General features: G+C 37.1%; 1 protein-coding gene across 1 annotated transcript; it reads left to right on the top strand.

The window, feature by feature from the left end:
• The first annotated feature begins 7,345 nt into the window (after nt 1-7,345).
• Nucleotides 7,346-14,526, top strand: LOC101293330 (proline-rich receptor-like protein kinase PERK1-like). The gene is made up of 9 exons (XM_004305241.1): nt 7,346-7,889; nt 9,705-10,082; nt 10,770-11,237; nt 11,353-11,439; nt 11,536-11,606; nt 12,154-12,230; nt 12,362-12,509; nt 12,896-13,057; nt 13,739-14,526. Exons 1-9 carry the CDS (start codon nt 7,346-7,348, stop codon nt 14,054-14,056), a joined length of 2,253 nt encoding a protein of 750 aa, XP_004305289.1. The 3' UTR covers nt 14,057-14,526.
• The last annotated feature ends 97 nt before the right edge of the window (nt 14,527-14,623 follow it).

Here is a 14,623-nt window from a genome sequence, read left to right as displayed (position 1 = left end):
GAGAGAGAGAGAGAAAAAGAGAGATTGGTATTGTAGGAAACAGTAGAGAACTCAGGTTCGTTTTTTTTATGTTCTGCTAAATTGTGTTTCTATTCCAAGTAAGTATATGCTCTTAGTTTGTGTAATCAGAAGTTCTTATTTTGGTTTTATTGTTTCATTGATTTGAGTAGTTGCTATTAACAATTGGTTTTGGTTTTGTTGATTGAGTTCTGTAAAGTAGGATTGCTGATTTTTTGGTTTTGGTTATCTTTGATTTCAATTCTTTGTTTAGCCAAATTAGCTCTTTTACTTGTTTAGTAGAAGATCATTGTGCAGCTGTTGTTGTTACTTGCTCAGAGTCTTAAAACGTTTCTTTGAAACTTGAGAAATAGGCATATCAGCAGATTTTCAGAAAAAATACTAGAACTATTACTGAACTTTGAAATTTCATAACTAATTACAGAAAAATGTTGTGTTTATATGTGTCCAATAAATGTGTATTGAGAAGCAGCTCATTTCTCATGTTTGTTAAGGTGTTTACTCAGTTAAATACTTTCACTACAAAAAAAAGTATTTTAGCGATGGCGCAAAACCGTCGCCAGTAGCCATTTTGCCATCACAAAAGGGTATTTGCGACGGCGCTGTGACGGCAAAGCGTCTGTCGCAAATAGTGACGTCGCCAATGTTATTTGCGACTGCAATTACGCCGTTGTAAGAACATTAGTGACGGTATACCTGTATCGTCGCAAGAAGATGCGACGGTGTAATTGCCGTCGCAAACAGCAATTGGCGACTGATGTTTTGCGACGGTAACAATACCGTGGCAAAAGAGCTATTTATGAATTAAAAAAATGTCATAAAAATATACACAGTAAAATCTATATTTTTTTATCTGCATAAAACCATACAAGTAGGAAGAAGCCTAATGCTTGGAATGATACGTTTTAATCTTAAACCTAGCAAATTCACAAGAAAATGAAGCAAGTTTACAAAATCATAAAGCTTCAAGCCTTCAAGATAGTTATATATCTCTCCTCCAAACTACCAAGTGCCCAGCCAAGTGATAATATTTTTTTATGCAACAACATTTCCATTGTGCAATTTGCTTGTAAGATAAGCGTGCTATGTTAGAACTTTTGAAAGTTGTCTTCTCTTTGTTGCACGGAAAGTGGTATCTGCCACAACCACAGAACTTGTATTTTCAAATGGTACAATAGGTATTTGAATATGCCATAATTTACACTTTAACAATAACTCAAAAGTGAAAATGACATGATTAAAGTTAAACTACTTGTTATTCATACCTTGGTTACGCCTGGTTTTAGAAAGAGAGAGAGAGAGAGAGTATTAGGCGTGTATTTGTCACAGTGAGAAAAAAAGACCGCCAGATCTCAAAGTGAAAAAATTAAAAGACCGCCAGATTGAAAAAATTGGGCATAAAAGAGTCTCACGATGGCTTTAAATACTGTCGCAAATTTTTCGTGTTTCCGTGTCACAGCATGATATAGCCGTAGCAAATAATTTCATCGTTTGCCACGGCGTGTCATTGTCGTCGTAAAATAAATTTATTTTCTGCTACCCCACGTTTACCATCGTAAAAGAAGAACTATTAGCGACAACATTTGCATGCCATCGCTAACTGTGGTAGCTAAAACAATTATTTTTTGTAGTGTTTATTTTAGAGCACTGAAATTAATGTATTGCATTGCTAAAAAAATAACTTGTTGTCTTGATCAGGATCTCGCTGTGAAAATCAACCAAGGTAGGGGGAATTCGGGGAACCTCTATTAATTTATTGTGTGTTGATTTGCTGGGTTGCTATGTATGATGAAGCTCTGTGAAATTTGTTGTGTTGGTTTGCTATATGTAATGAAGTTCAATTCTGTGCAATTTGTTGTGTTTCTAGCTTATGTTTTTCTATATGATTTTGTTTATGAAACTTGATTGTAAAATTAGTGATTGAGTTTTATTTGTGATGTTATTGATCATCTTAGTTAATCATCATGTTCATGAATATAAAAAAAAATTGAGGCAGGAGTTTGTGAATGGAATTTGTGGGAGAATGCTTTTGTGTAGTTGAGTTTAATTCGTAGGGACCAAGTATCAGGTGGGATAATATAGTTGTACGATTTTGGTGATCGAGATTAAACAAGAGGACTAGCAAAAAAGGAATCATGATTTGGGTGAAGGGGTTACTAATGAAGGGATTAATGCATTCATGCATTTATCATTGTTGGTTTTTGTTGTTTTAAAGGCTTGGCCTCTTACTGAGCGTTGCTCACCCCTAAGAATATTGTGCAGGTGTTGAACATGAACTTTAGATTTCTCTCTTGAAGAGCTTTGTGCATGATGTGATGAAAGTGTGGCTTGTCTCTTTAATTTTCTGTCTAGAATAAGAGCAAAAGGCTGCCGGCTTGTGATTTTGCCTTTAAAGTTTATATTTTAATTTCAGTTGGAATAATGAAGTTTGTATTGTAACTATGACATCTTTATTGAATTGGCTATACCCTTTATTTCGTTCCAAGTTCTTCAAATTGGTTCATTATTTTTCGGCTTTAATATTTGGAATTCTGAGATTCTGCATCAGTTACATTTCTTCTGAAAACTGTACAATTTCGTTTAGAATTTGAAGTAGGTTTCTTCAAGAGATTTGTAGTAGTAGACATCTTAAGGTTCATTCCAGATTTTAAATCACTTGAAAACGATTTTTGTAGATTAAGTTATGATTTTTTCAAAGTTTAAGGTCTGCATCAGGAAATTTTGCCTATTTATATTTTTTGAGATTTTTGACCAGTTACCTTCTTTCTAAAAATTGTACAAATTGGTTAGTTGTTTAAACTTGGTGTCTTCATGAAAGTCAGAGTAGAGACCTTAATGATCGTTTCAGAACTAGAATCTCTTGAAAATAAGTTTTCTAGAATTAGTTATGATTTTCCAAAGTTACAGGTCTGCCGCATAATTTTTTTTAAACAACAGCCAAGTTCTTATTTCTTTTACTAGCTAACTTTTCTTTTTATACCAATCACACCTTCGAACTAAAAAAAAAAAAAAAAAAAAAAAAACAATCCGGGTCAAGGTGTGATAGAGAATTAGAGGTGCAAGTGATGATTAAGATGTTGCTTCAGTTGCGCTAAGTTTTGAGTCTATCAATCAATTTAGGTAGTGGTACTGGAACCTCAAATGAATCCCAAGAAGACAACAATCAATATGGCCATAATGTTTATGGTTATAATTAATGCGCATAAGTCAGTGATCAGTCATCCAGTTGGATTCATCCTTACTATCCACTTATTAGGGAAACAGTCAGTTATATATATATATATATATATATATATCATAACTCTTCCACTAAGGGATCCATTTTTTTTTTACATATATGAAAGATGAGGGATTACACCAACTTTTCAATCACTTATATAAATTTTCAGAAATTTTGGTGATCATTAAGGCATTCAAAACTACGATTTATAATTATAAGCATGCACTGTTCAGGTTTGGTAGATTTGGTTCGTTCATTGATTTAATCTTGTTTGACACCTTAACGATCACCAAATTGGTTGAAAAATTTATAAAATTGATCTATATATAAGGACCAACAAACTGAACTGTGGAGATTCAAAAATATAACCGAAAAGTAGGTGTAATCCCCCATCCCTCATATATGTCAAAAAAATGAATCCCTTAGAGGAATGGCCCAGATGTGTGTGTGTGTGTATATATATATATATCAACAGTAATCTGATTGAATTTGGTCTTTAAGTGGTTTAATTTGTTGTATCACACACATCAATTAACATATATGACTAACGAAGATATGATATGAGAATATGAGTAATTCAAAACCAAAAGTTTAATTTGGAGGCATCATTGTACGTAGTACAACTTTTATTTTCATCGATAATTTTAATTAAGCAGCTAACTAATTGTTCTATGTCAATGTGACGATTCATTTTCTGTTTTAGTATAATGACCTCGGTAATAACTGATAAGTTTAGTTAATGAAGTGGTACCGTAACTTGTTTTCCTTTAGCTTTCAATTCCAGACTTGTCGTCTCCAATATTTCCTGGAAATTAATGGAAATACATACAGACATGCATGGAAATATATATGATCATGACGCGGATGGTAAGCGATTGACTATCAGTATCACCATATATGCATGCATGTTGGAATCGAACTTGGAATATATGTAGTTTACCATCACGTACCATTAGTCCATTACAGACCCTAAGTATGAAATATACCATATCCATTACTGGCCCCAGGGGTCTTCCTCAAGTTGTGGGAACTATTCTCATAAGAAGAATATCAAGTTATAAAGTTTTTGTTTTTTAATGTCATAATCAAAAGACGGGGTCTTTCTCAAGTTGTGGGAACTATTCTCGTAAGAAGAATATCAAGTTATAAAGCTTTTGTTTTTTAATGTCATAATCAAAAGACTAGTAGCTTTGATATAGTAGTAATGGACAATTGCTAGTCAATACCATGCGAAGTGTGGCAAATGAGAAAGATCGATATTTTGTTTCGTGTAGGAAAGCGCTGGACTACACAGGTTGTACGGTACACACGACTGAGTTCTGCCACGTGGCACTATGTCAACCACATAATTCGAATATGAAGGGTATGTAGGTAAAATTATTAATTAACGACTGTTAACTGTAAAAATACTTCTATTGTTAAATTTTAAAGACATTTATGTCAAATCACAAAAAACCTAACTCAGCCCACTAGTTTGACTCTCTCTCTCTCAAAGACCCTTCAAGTCAAGACTTAAGGTCTCATCTCACCAACGCAACCCTTAACCTTCCCCCGAAACCCGGCCGCCCGTCCCCTTGGAATGCTGCTGAAGACCCTTCTACCCTTCTGCTTCTTCGACATGGTGTCGCAATTTTCCGGTGATCTGGGGCTCGTTGAAGCCTTCCATAAGTTCCATCGCCGCTTGCTTTTGAGCCAAACATGATGGGTTTTTGTTTTTCTACTGCTAGAGTTTCTGGAATGAGTGCTCGAATGCGAAAGATAGATCGGCTATGCAATATTACTTTGGTTTTTTTTTTTTTTTTTTTTTTTAAGTATCGAGGTTGTGGACCTTAATGATTGGGGTTGAAAAGCATAGGGAGGCCGGAGGCCATGGTGTAGTGGTTTTTTTTTCTTTTCTACATAAGTTCTTCTGGTTATTGGATTTGCAGCGAAAAAAAAATGGTTTGGTTCATGCCACGTAGAAGTAAAGTGGAGTCTCCGGATCAAACCACGTGCAAGATGAAAGTTGACAGAAATTCAAATGACCACTTCACCCATCAGTAATTGTTTTTTCACCCACTGCAACTCATTTTTCGTTTGTAAACCATTCTATGACTGTATTACCCTCCGGTAACGTCAGCGTTATGTGTACGATACTGCCGAAGTAGTCCAACGCTTGCCTTCATATATTGACATTGCATTTCGTAATCCTGAAAATGAAATGAGAGGGACAAAGTCTTGAATAATTTGTTTGCTTTGTCAAGTCAAGCAGATGGTGACCAATTGTTTCCACATTAGATTAGCTGTCGTGACAAAGCAATATTGTTTTCTTCTTCTTGTTGTTCATGCTATTGACTTGGGAAAAAGAAGATCAGCCTCCTCTTTCTAGTTTATTCCATACCTGTCGTGAAATTAAGTTGATGCTTTTGATATTTTTCTTAATGCAAAAGGTAATTTCAAACTGAAATATCTCTGAACACCCTACATATGTAAAAACAATCAAAATCAAAATTGCGCAAACTCTTATTGAAAAAGTTATATGTAGGTATGTGTTGTTCTAATATGAGCGACGTAACTACTTTTACGTAAGAAAATTTAATAGAAGGTACGTATGCACGTAGTAGTAGTCGCTTAAAACTAGCTATAACAATCCAGCACAAACTCAGCAAGCAAATCCCTAATATTCATGACTATGATCAACTAATTCCATAGCTAATCATATACCGATCGAGGTAAGAGTAACAAAACATGAAACACAATATATGCAAGTAACACAATTGAATTGATGGAGAAACATTGAGGGCATGACAAAGTCAGAACATGAAACACGTCTTACACTATAAGTCAATGGCTATTGCAATCACGATATTAATTCATCATAATTGCTTTGTAAGGTGAAGAAAGCCTTTCGATCAATCCATTTGAGATAAGTATAATTTTCACATATAGGAAATTGTCAAATTATTGCCACTTCGAATTGTCTTGCTAATCAAATGTGGTCTAGTAGTTTTGACATATGATATATAGCTACTCTTATTGGGTTCGCATTTTGATTGCCAAGGCAATATAGTGGCACTTGATCATTAACGAATTACGTTGCAATTGCAAGCAGTGGCAAAGTCGTAAGCTTTCCAAAAATATGAAAACATAAACTCCCACCTCGATCTTAAGTGTCTGTATTGTAATGTAGCTAGACAGATCAACAAACTGTCTCAATCGCCTGCCGGTCATCTGTAGACCTCCATCACCGGCGGTAGCCGGTAGGTGTATTATTATATCCTAGTTCCACACCATCAAGTATTCATTTTTGCCATCTGGATCATTCTTCTTCTGAGAAAATCTTAGGTGTGACAGTCGCACCACGTGTCCTGTGCGACCCACCAGTTGCACAGCGACACGTTTTTTTTTTTTTTTTCTACAGCTATTCTTCCTTCCTTCCTCTCCCTTTTCTGGCAAAACCGATCCCCTCCAATCAAAACATAGCAAGCCTCTCTGCCCAGCCGTCGCCTCCACCATACGGCTGACAACCTGCCGCCGTCGAGCTCGCCTCCACCAAGAGAATGGAAGGAAGAAGAAGAGAGAGGAAGTAAGAAGAAGAAGAAGAAGAGTTGTGAAAAAGCTTCGCTGGAGGGGATGGTTTCGCCGGAGAACATAGCAGAAGGAAGGGAGAAGAGCTGTGAAAAAACAAAAAAAACACGTATCGTTATGTGACTGATGGGTCGCACATGACACGTGATGCGGCTGTCGCAACTATTTTCTCTTATTCAAAACAACTCCTTATAACACTAATAAGAGTACGTACGCAGCTAGCCATCATATCATCACTTCTTTCTTCTCAAGAATATAGTACAGTACTTGTCTCGTTTGTTAGACTATGAGCTTTAATTAGTTACTAGTCTGTGCTTACTTAAGCTAATTACAATCAGTTTGTTTAGTTAATTAGCTTATTCTTAGCAGTGTTGGCTCTACACGTGTTTATCACGTGCTTATCTTTCAGCTGTATATATATATTCCCTAAACCCTGTATATATGCTAATTGTAACCTCAGATTCTTCTGTTAATCTCCATCTTTCATTTGCAGCCTTATCTTCTTCTCTAAACTTTCTCTGTAGCTTTTATCGTTTTGCTATGTCGTCACCGGCGGAGGCACCAGTTGAATCTCCGCCGGAGAGCCCGTCTGAACCTCCGCCTTCTGAACCTCCGCCGGAGAGCCCGTCTGAACCTCCTCCGGAGAGCCCGTCTGAACCTCCTCCGGAGAGCCAGTCTGAACCTCCGCCGGAGAGCCCGTCTGAACCTCCTCCGGAGAGCCCGTCTGAACCTCCTCCGGAGAGCCCGTCTGAACCACCGCCGGAGAGCCCGTCTGAACCTCCTCCGGAGAGCCCGTCTGAACCTCCGGCTTTACCTCCCGCGACCCAATCCGGTGTTCCTCCCGAAAACAGATACGAATCAACAACACCACCAGTGTCATCTGTGAATCTGGTGAAGGGGATAACCTCATCGAAAGGAACTTCCGTCGGCCTGATTATCGGGTGTGCCCTAGGAGGCATACTACTTGTTTTGGTCGCGGTGGGCATTTTCATATGGTTTGTACGTTATAGGAGGAAGAGAAAGAAGAGCAAACAACGTGGAGCAGTGGAGATTTACTATGGAGATTTTTCAGGTGAAAATAAAGGTGAGCATTATGACATGCATAATGTACGTACGTATTTGCATGTACACATGATATCTGCATGCTTAATTTACTTTTGAGTTGACAGAAAGGGCTTCTCTTATATTAGAAGTTAAACTACTTCTCCAAAACAGAAAAAAATAAAATAAAATAAAATAAAATGTTTACCATACATGCTTTTTTTTTTTAAAAAAAATTATTAAATAACTCACGCACCCTACATATGTCAGTGAGGTTTGAACCCATAACTTCAAAATTGTTAGTTTAATTACCATACATGCTTAATATGATGTTGAAATTTATTCTACAAAAAATAGTGGAGTGGCCGGGTACGTACAATGATGCAAAGGTTTTGGAATTAGTTAATTCTAGTACGTAGTTTAATTTGTTCGTTAGTTTGACACAACCTTCAATCAATTCTGAATTTCTATCAATAAGAGGAAATTCTTGTATGCACAACGTGTATTTACACGACGTAATTTTAACCGTTGATAACAATTCATATGTTTGACCACCATGTTTCTATATTATTTTCTTTAATCCTGACCATCCATGTATATATGTGAAAATACACACCGTGTACTGAAGGTACTCTCATCAACAAGATCTCCAAAAGACATCCATATTGACGTAATTAAGTTTTTTCTTTGAAAATATATAAGAAGTCTCGATCAAGTCCCTTTCCAAAAAAAAAAAAAAAAAAAAAGTACTAGATCAAGTTTGAATTACACACATAGAACGAATTTTTCAATGAAGGATTATCTCAAGTAAGAACAGTAACACACTAGTTTGAAAACTTTAAACTTGTATTAGAGTTAATTAGGACAGATAGGCGAACTCTAATGCATGCTTAGGGCATCCCAATTTCTTCATCATAGACTATAGAGTAAAAGAAGATAGCATTAACATATTGTTATCTATTGACCAGAAAAACATGAACATACTGTATAGCACAAAAAATACGCTCGTAAACTTTAACAACATAAGTAGAAAACTAGAAACATAGTAGGATCGGTAGCTGGAATTTTCGGACTCTTATGTGTTGCAGTAATCTGCTGGCGCTTGAAAAGGAAAAGGGAAGATGGTAAGAATTCCAAATTAATATGTATGAAGTTTCTTTTTGTTATGTGGCCATAAAAATGATAGTACTTGAAAACTCTCTAGATTTTAGGAAACAGTTATAAAGTTGATAACTCTTGAAAGAGCTCAAGACATAAATTATATATGCACTTTACATTAGTGTAAACTGAGTAGTAATGAGGTTGATTCCAGGAGCTACCATATATAAAAAGCCTCGCTTTGGGTCACTGGAGTTGGAGCAAAAGAATCGACAGTTTACATACTCCGAGCTCGTGAAGTTCACTAACAATTATTATTTTCTCTGATCCTGACCATCCATATATGTATGTGAAGATACACGCCGTGTACTGTAGATACTCTCATCAACAAAACCTCCAAAAGACATCCATATTGACGTAATTAAGTTTTTTCTTTGAAATAAGAAGTCTCGATCAAGTCCCTTTAAAAAAAAAAAAAAACTTGATCTAGACTTTTTTTAAAAAAATCCAAATAAAAAAAGGAAATAAAATCAAAATCCAACTCAGATTTACGTAAAAAGGTAGGAGTAGAAGAATTAAAAAAAGAAGAAGAAAAGAAATCAAAATCCAACTCAGATTTTTCTGTTATGACGTAAGGCCAGACGAATCTTACAAGAGGGAACAAACGGTCTCCATCCCCCACTTCCGGGGCCCACCACGTTAGTTCGTCGACTCTATTCCACACCCAACCACCACCACCATGTGTGACTCTTCTTCTTTCTTTCACTCAATCCTCACCAAGTCAAATTCAAACCCTCCATCCCCGGCTATCTTCAAATCTCGCCGCCGGCCATGTCAGCGCCGTCGCCTTCCACCAACTCCACCTCTCCTCCTCCTCCGCCGCCGAGCAACGCCACAGCTCCTACCAGTACTTCTCCGACGACCAACGCTACCGTGTCTCCTCCTCCAACTAACTCCACCACATCGTCCGATACGCCGCCCGTAGGGAACCTGCCGACGAACACAAACGTCGGAATTATAGTCGGAGTTGCGATAGGAGGGTTTAGTGTGCTGGTTGCAGTCGCCATTATCTTCTTTTTCTATCGGAGACGGCAGAAGAGGTTAGCTAAGGCGAATGAGTCAGGGGAACCACCCAAAGGTCAGCAGCTCCTCTTTATTCTTCAAATTCAAAACCTGAAATGATAAGGTTTCCTATTGCCATTGGATTTGAGCGAGTTAAATTTGATTTGCAACTGATTCTATATGGCCAAACTTATGATATTAAGCCTCTAAGGATGAATTGTATGGAAGTACAGCTTATAGTCCTTGTTTTACCAAACTTAGCTTATTCGCATACTAGTTGCTGTGAAGATTCTAACGATTGAGAGCTTACTTAATAGCTTTCACCATTTTGAAGATCGTTTATGAACTACGAAGTGACTTTTTATAGTTTTAGTCTTAATTGCATTGATGTACAAGATTCATATAATGATTGCTTTGAATGGGAAAGATCAGTACTCTGCACATCTTCATTGAATAAGTATTTGGTAGAAGTTGTCACGCGGTTCACTGAGAGGAGAGCAAAAAAGTGAAGGGGTCTATAGGTGATGCCAGCTCCTGAATATTTAGACAGGCCTTACATGTACTTTATTCTTTCATTAGTTTGATCAGTAAGTACTTGTGAATTTATTTTTAACGTGTCAGCTGGTTTTTGGTTCTCAATGTGGTTTTTCATGATCCAAAACTTGCAGTTACCTCTTATCTATGAGTTCTCTTTAACATGTGAAACTTCCAATATTCACTAGTTGTGACAGTTGATCCTTATTATTCTTGTCGCCGTCTTCAGATGACCCATTAAAAGGCCCACCTCAGAATTTGCAACAGAACTATACTCCTCCGTCAGCAGACAAAATAGAAATATATCCAATGCCTACTCATTCCCGAGGACCTTCTTCAACCGGCAGCGGCTATGGATCAGAGAAACCTTCCTCAGCCTTTGGATTTTCTGAAAGCACATTTACATATCAAGAATTAGCCATGGCAACAAATGGTTTCTCCAGTGAAAATCTTCTTGGTCAAGGAGGCTTTGGTTATGTCCATAAAGGAGTTCTTCCAAATGGGAAAGTGGTTGCAATTAAACAGCTGAAAGCTGGGAGTGGACAGGGGGAGCGTGAATTCCAGGCAGAGGTTGAAGTCATTAATCGTGTCCATCACAGACATCTTGTTTCACTGGTTGGATACTGCATTAGTGGGGCGCAAAGGTTGCTTGTTTATGAGTTTGTTTCCAACAACACCTTGGAATTTCACTTGCATGGTAAGTCCTTTCGGCAGTTTTGGTGATTATATTCCTTTGTTTTTCTACAATCACCAAAGGATAGAAATGGGCAGTCTAGTCTCTGAGAGAATCTTATCAAAGAAAACCTTTTCAGGAATGGGGCGACCAACTATGACTTGGCCAATGAGAATGAAAATTGCTCTAGGATCTGCAAAAGGATTGGCATATCTCCATGAGGACTGTAAGTTCTCTTTGAATGCTAGCTTTTGTACTACGTACAGATTTTCTGGACTGTTATTTGCCTTGCAAGTTGCCTACTCTTGAGCTGTATCTTCAGGTCATCCCAAGATCATACATCGCGACATCAAGGCTGCCAACATTCTCATTGATGAAAACTTTGAGGCGAAGGTAGGTTGTAATAGCTTCCACATTTGGATATGATTTGTCATAGACCTCAAATGTATAAAGCTCATGATGTTCTTGCTGCATGGTTGGTCCTATTTATATAGCTATAGATCTTGATGACTAAAACTAATCTCATATCTGAAACACAAACCCTTTATGCAAAAAATTAGATACTAAATTTGAAGACAGACAATGGGATGAAAATCCTTGATGATATTGTTTATGTTACAACTACAATTGAAGTAAAGTTAGAGAAAGGAGAAAACAAGAGAAGCACGAATGCACGAGATCCAGGGTTGTTACTATATAACCAAAATCTCGATCCTTGATGACTTCCTTTTCCTTCATCTACTACTCCCCATGTCTTAAGAAAAGAAATGTTTGTTAATTGGATATTTATTGGATAACTTAGTAATTTTCCTATCAGTACTGCTTAACTTTCGAACAAGACAGTATACTCTTAAGAGAATTTATTGGTTGTATTCTGCATTTCTTATTAAATGCTGATAATAATAACTTATATTATGTATTGTATGTATTCTACATTCAGGTCGCAGACTTTGGACTTGCCAAGTTGGCCTTAGATACAGATACTCATGTCTCCACTAGGGTTATGGGAACTTTTGGGTAAGATCGATATTGTCTGCGTTACGTCGACACAGATTTATAGGTTCCATGCAGTTTAAGTTTGTACTGGACGGTTGTAGTGATTGATTTACCAATTGTGTTTAAACTGTTACTTGTTCGTTAATATTCAGATACTTAGCTCCTGAATATGCATCCAGTGGAAAGCTCAGTGATAAGTCAGATGTCTTCTCGTTTGGGGTCGTGCTATTGGAGTTGATTACTGGACACCGACCCATTGATAAAACTCATTCCTTCACTGATGATAGTATGGTTGAGTGGGTGCGTATATTTAACGTGTCAGCTGGTTTTTGGTTCTCAATGCGGTTTTTTTATGATCCAAAACTTGCAGTTATCTCATATCTATGAATTATCTTTAACATGTGAAACTTCCAATATTCACTAGTTGTGACATTTTATCCTTGTCATTCTTACAATATTTTCACTACTAATTCTTGGCAGTTCGTCTGCATCAATTTGTGGTAATATGGCTGTATCTAAGAACGTAGTTGCTACATGACCTATCCTTTTTTCTGTTATGACCTTCTTTTGTCAAAGCTTGCTATATGCTTTCATGGAGAATTCTTTGCTCTGTCCCTGTGAAACATTTTGTAACTGTGAAGCTTGAATGGCATGGAAAGATTATAGAGACTATTATTGAATTTCAGGCAAGGCCTTTGCTAGCACAAGCATTGGAAAAGGGAAATTTTGATGGTCTTGTTGATGCAAGGTTGCAAAATGATTACAACTCCAGCGAAATGGCTTGTATGGTTGCCTGTGCTGCTGCTTGTGTGCGTCATTCTGCCCGCCATCGGCCAAAAATGAGCCAGGTAATGTTACAAAGTCCTGAAGTTAGTTCGAGCTGATGTGATAGGTCTATTATTTTTGTGTTCACATCCTCCTTTTTCTGTGAGTATGGCGTTTCATTTTATATATATGTACACACACACACACACTTTTACACACATCTGTCAAAGAGTTGAAGTGCATCGTAAGCTTTGCCAGGCTATTACTTTGTAAGGATGGTTCAAGCATCGTTTATAGATCATCTTTGTAATTATCTTCTTCTAGAATGGTCAGTTTAGTTTTTAGTTTACATCAGTCGAGACCAACTGACAGTAGGCCTAGGACCAAACCACCAATCCCTGGTAGGTTCTCTTGGTTTTATGGTTGGGTTTTACTTGAATAGTTCAAACGGTTAGCACTTAGGAAAAGCCGTAACATAAGAGCCCCCAAACTTCCAAAGTAGGTACAATTGGTAGTCAAGATGTACGGTTACTGTGTCCATGGATGTATTTGATTAGGGTGAAAAAGGAAACCCTCTTTCATTATGACTTTATAGTAAGAAAAACTCTATTCTCCTCTAACGACAAAACTTGAACGACGCATGACTATATACAGAAAACTTAATACCATGTGGCTCTCCAACTGCTGATTATATTTATAATTGAGACATATAAACACCATAGCTCAGCCTTTGGCATTTTATTCTAATATTTGACCCAAAGCAGGTACTTCGAGCTTTGGAAGGCAATCTTTCTCCAGATGAATTAAATGAAGGAGTCATACCAGGTCATAGCATGATATACAGTTCATCTGAAAGCACACAATACAGCACTCAAGAATACAAGCAAGACATGTTGAAATTTAGGAAGTTAGCACTAGAAGAAAGCCAAGAGCTAGATCAAGGAATTAGTGAGACCAGTGGGCCCAGCAGTGATTTTGGCCAGCACCAATCTGCCTCTAGTGGTGAAGGCCAACAAACAACTAAAGATATCGAGTATGGGCGAACGGACAAAGACACCCAAGACTTTGGTAAAAGCTCTTGACAACCGATTCCAGATTCTTGAACAATGCCAATTTCTCCCCCTCTCCACCCTGTATGCTCCCTAATTTGCTAAACCACGTTTGCTTACATGAAACACACCACTTCTAACTGTACATTTGGTAGATTGAATGTATCTATTGTTCAGGTAGGTAAGTGAGCTTTCCTCTGAGTTGCATACTAAGTTGATTGAACCATTCAAGTGTTTCTGGATCTGGTGACTACTCTGTTCATAACAGAATCTATTGTTTGCATTAGTCCCCAATTGGTGCCTAGATGGAGTTGATAGAGAAACACAATTGACTTCATTTATTGTAGGCACATTTTGGAGAATGAAAAATTATTTATGTAGTTTAGTGAAATATCTGTGTACATGATGTTGTATTATTATGATTTTTTTTTTTTTGTACCAAATACGAGTTGTATTCTGTATATCAATGAACTGAAAAGTTGGTTTGTCATCTGTGTTGTTGGAATTTAAAGTGTTCTATCTCTGGCTGTTATGATTTTTGGTATTTTTTTTGGTTTTGGAGTTATTAATAATGTATGCCATTTGAGAGGAGGCTGAGGT

Source organism: Fragaria vesca, linkage group LG6 (assembly GCF_000184155.1).
Source record: "Fragaria vesca subsp. vesca linkage group LG6, FraVesHawaii_1.0, whole genome shotgun sequence".
Taxonomy (NCBI): domain Eukaryota; kingdom Viridiplantae; phylum Streptophyta; class Magnoliopsida; order Rosales; family Rosaceae; genus Fragaria; species Fragaria vesca.
Note: the sequence above shows the minus strand (reverse complement) of the source record. Positions and strands in the feature narration are given on the sequence as shown.

What these genes read in the sequence shown, in the direction of transcription:
- LOC101293330 (XM_004305241.1), top strand. Translation starts at nt 7,346, where the DNA reads ATGTCGTCACCGGCGGAGGCACCAGTTGAATCTCCGCCGGAGAGCCCG. An exon ending in GTCAGGGGAACCACCCAAAG is followed by an intron (nt 10,083 to 10,769) that starts GTCAGCAGCTCC and finishes CGCCGTCTTCAG; the next exon opens with ATGACCCATTAAAAGGCCCA. An exon ending in ATGATAGTATGGTTGAGTGG is followed by an intron (nt 12,510 to 12,895) that starts GTGCGTATATTT and finishes ATTGAATTTCAG; the next exon opens with GCAAGGCCTTTGCTAGCACA.